Raw genomic sequence first — 2,202 nt, forward strand, 5'->3', positions numbered from 1 at the left:
AGAAAAAAAAAAAGCAATTACAATACCCACAAAATTGGTTTTACATATGTACCGTTGAAAATGGGGTTATTTAATACCAAACCCGTTAGTAACACGGGCGACGCTCAAATCCAAATTTTAAATCACCTAGAGAACCACAGTGTAATGCACGAAGCTCAAGGAGCGATTATCTGCGTCACACTTGCCCTCATATCCATACTACTAATTTCGAAAATTTACAAAGCATATAAGGCATGCATGAATGCACATGCTATGCAAGCGGCAAAAGCTCACGCAGCCGTAGTCGACACCGTCTAAAAGAATTCGAAAATTTTAAAACATGCGTTCGAACGCAGCCTCAGCATAATAAATTCTTTACCGATAACCATTTTTCCTTGTCTCCTTGAATGGACGAAGTAACAAAGCTCATCCAATTGAATATACAAAAACTAAAACATATACACCTGACTATACAACAGGAACTGGTCAGAAAACTAAGGAAAAGTACCTTAGCCAAACGCCTCACGGAAGCGGAAGCGCTTGTGAAACAGATTAAAAAATTGTCGTCTACGTTACTAGACACAACCCACGGCTCAGAAATCATAAAAATAACCGAAAAGGCGGACCAACTTTTGAACGCAATTAAGGCGTCAATCGAAAAGGGTAGACCAAGAACACTCAAGGAAATTGCGCTAGCCGTCCTATTTTGCCTCAGGTTACAAAGAAAACCGAAAATGGCTAGCATACTCGAAATAATCAAGACTACATCGTCTATAGTTCCGCAATTCGACGGAAACATAGACAAACTGAAAGCCTTCGCTGACGCTTTAAACTTGGTGAAAACATTTGAAACACCGGAAAACAAAGCAACCATAATTAACGTCATACTAACCAAACTAGAGGGACGGGCGAGAAATGCATTCACTGAAACACCGACATCGGTGAGCGAGATAAGCAAAATTTTAAAAGCTAAAATAACGACCAGCCCACCGGAACAAGTTCTAGCTAAAATGGCTAACTTGAAACAAAACGGTGGAATCGAACAATTTTGCCTGGATTTAGAAAAATTGGTGTTCAGTTTGGAAACAGCGTACACCGCTAAAGAAATTCCGCCCCAAGTTGCCAAATCTATGGCAAACAAAGAAGGCGTCAAACATTTAGCCGGAGGGTTAAAAAACGAAAAAACCTCGCTCATCATAAGAGCAGGGAATTTCAATTCATACTCCGACGCGATGACTAAAGCGTTGGAGGAAAACTTAAATAATGCGAGCGCATCAGTATTTGCATACTCGCAAACCAACAGAAACGCCAACCGTTTCAACAACAACGTTGACACACATTATAATAATTACAGGCGCAGGCCAAACGACTTCCATAACCGCGGTAGAAACCAAAACAATTTCAACCGCAACAATTTCAACCAAAATAATTTCCAAAACCAACCGCGTAATAACTATAACCGTTTTGGCCAGCAAAACCAAGTTCGAGACCAATTCTCAAACATAAACCCACAGCGAAATAACAACAACAACAATAGGCGGAATACAAATTTTAACCGCCCTCAGCAATACATCCGCCTAACGGGAAACGAGTCACAACCGACGGATGCCCTCCAGTCCGAACCGGCATTGACATTGGAGGAAAACAAACATTACGGAGACCAACATTAAATATTTTTAAATGCGACGTGAATTGTTCAATGTTCGTTACACTATACTTACAAATGTCAAGCAAACCATGTATATTAATAATTGATACAGGCGCTGACATCTCAATAGTAAAAGAAGAAAAAATTAACGGAAAACAATTAATACACCCCGGAAATAGATGCATTATTAATGGAGTTACGGAGGGAAAGACCGAATCCATAGCGAGCACAAATACAAATATCATTTTTGACGATATCCAAATTCCACACCAATTTCAAATCGTCAACAACAAGTTTCCTATAATTGCAGATGGCATTTTAGGCAGAGATTTCCTCACCAAATATGAATGTAACCTATGCCTCAAAACATGGCTAATGACCTTCAACTATGAAAACACCAAAATTGAAATTCCGATTCAAGATAGCTGGGAAAACAATTACATTATTCCCCCTAGATGCCAAATTATAAAACACTTCCCGTCACTCAACCTAAACGATGATGCCCTTGTGATCGCACAAGAAATCAAACCAGGCATTTTTTGCGCAAACACAATAATAAACCCAAACTCACAATT

The 2,202-nt window shown here is 39.5% G+C and overlaps 1 protein-coding gene across 1 annotated transcript; it reads left to right on the forward strand.

Moving 5' to 3' along the window:
* The first annotated feature begins 713 nt into the window (after positions 1–713).
* On the forward strand, positions 714–1,649 carry LOC129774400 (probable cyclin-dependent serine/threonine-protein kinase DDB_G0292550). Its single transcript, XM_055778132.1, has one exon. It carries the CDS (start codon positions 714–716, stop codon positions 1,647–1,649), a length of 936 nt encoding a protein of 311 aa, XP_055634107.1.
* The last annotated feature ends 553 nt before the right edge of the window (positions 1,650–2,202 follow it).

This window comes from Toxorhynchites rutilus, chromosome 3 (genome assembly GCF_029784135.1).
Source record: "Toxorhynchites rutilus septentrionalis strain SRP chromosome 3, ASM2978413v1, whole genome shotgun sequence".
NCBI classification, from domain to species: domain Eukaryota; kingdom Metazoa; phylum Arthropoda; class Insecta; order Diptera; family Culicidae; genus Toxorhynchites; species Toxorhynchites rutilus.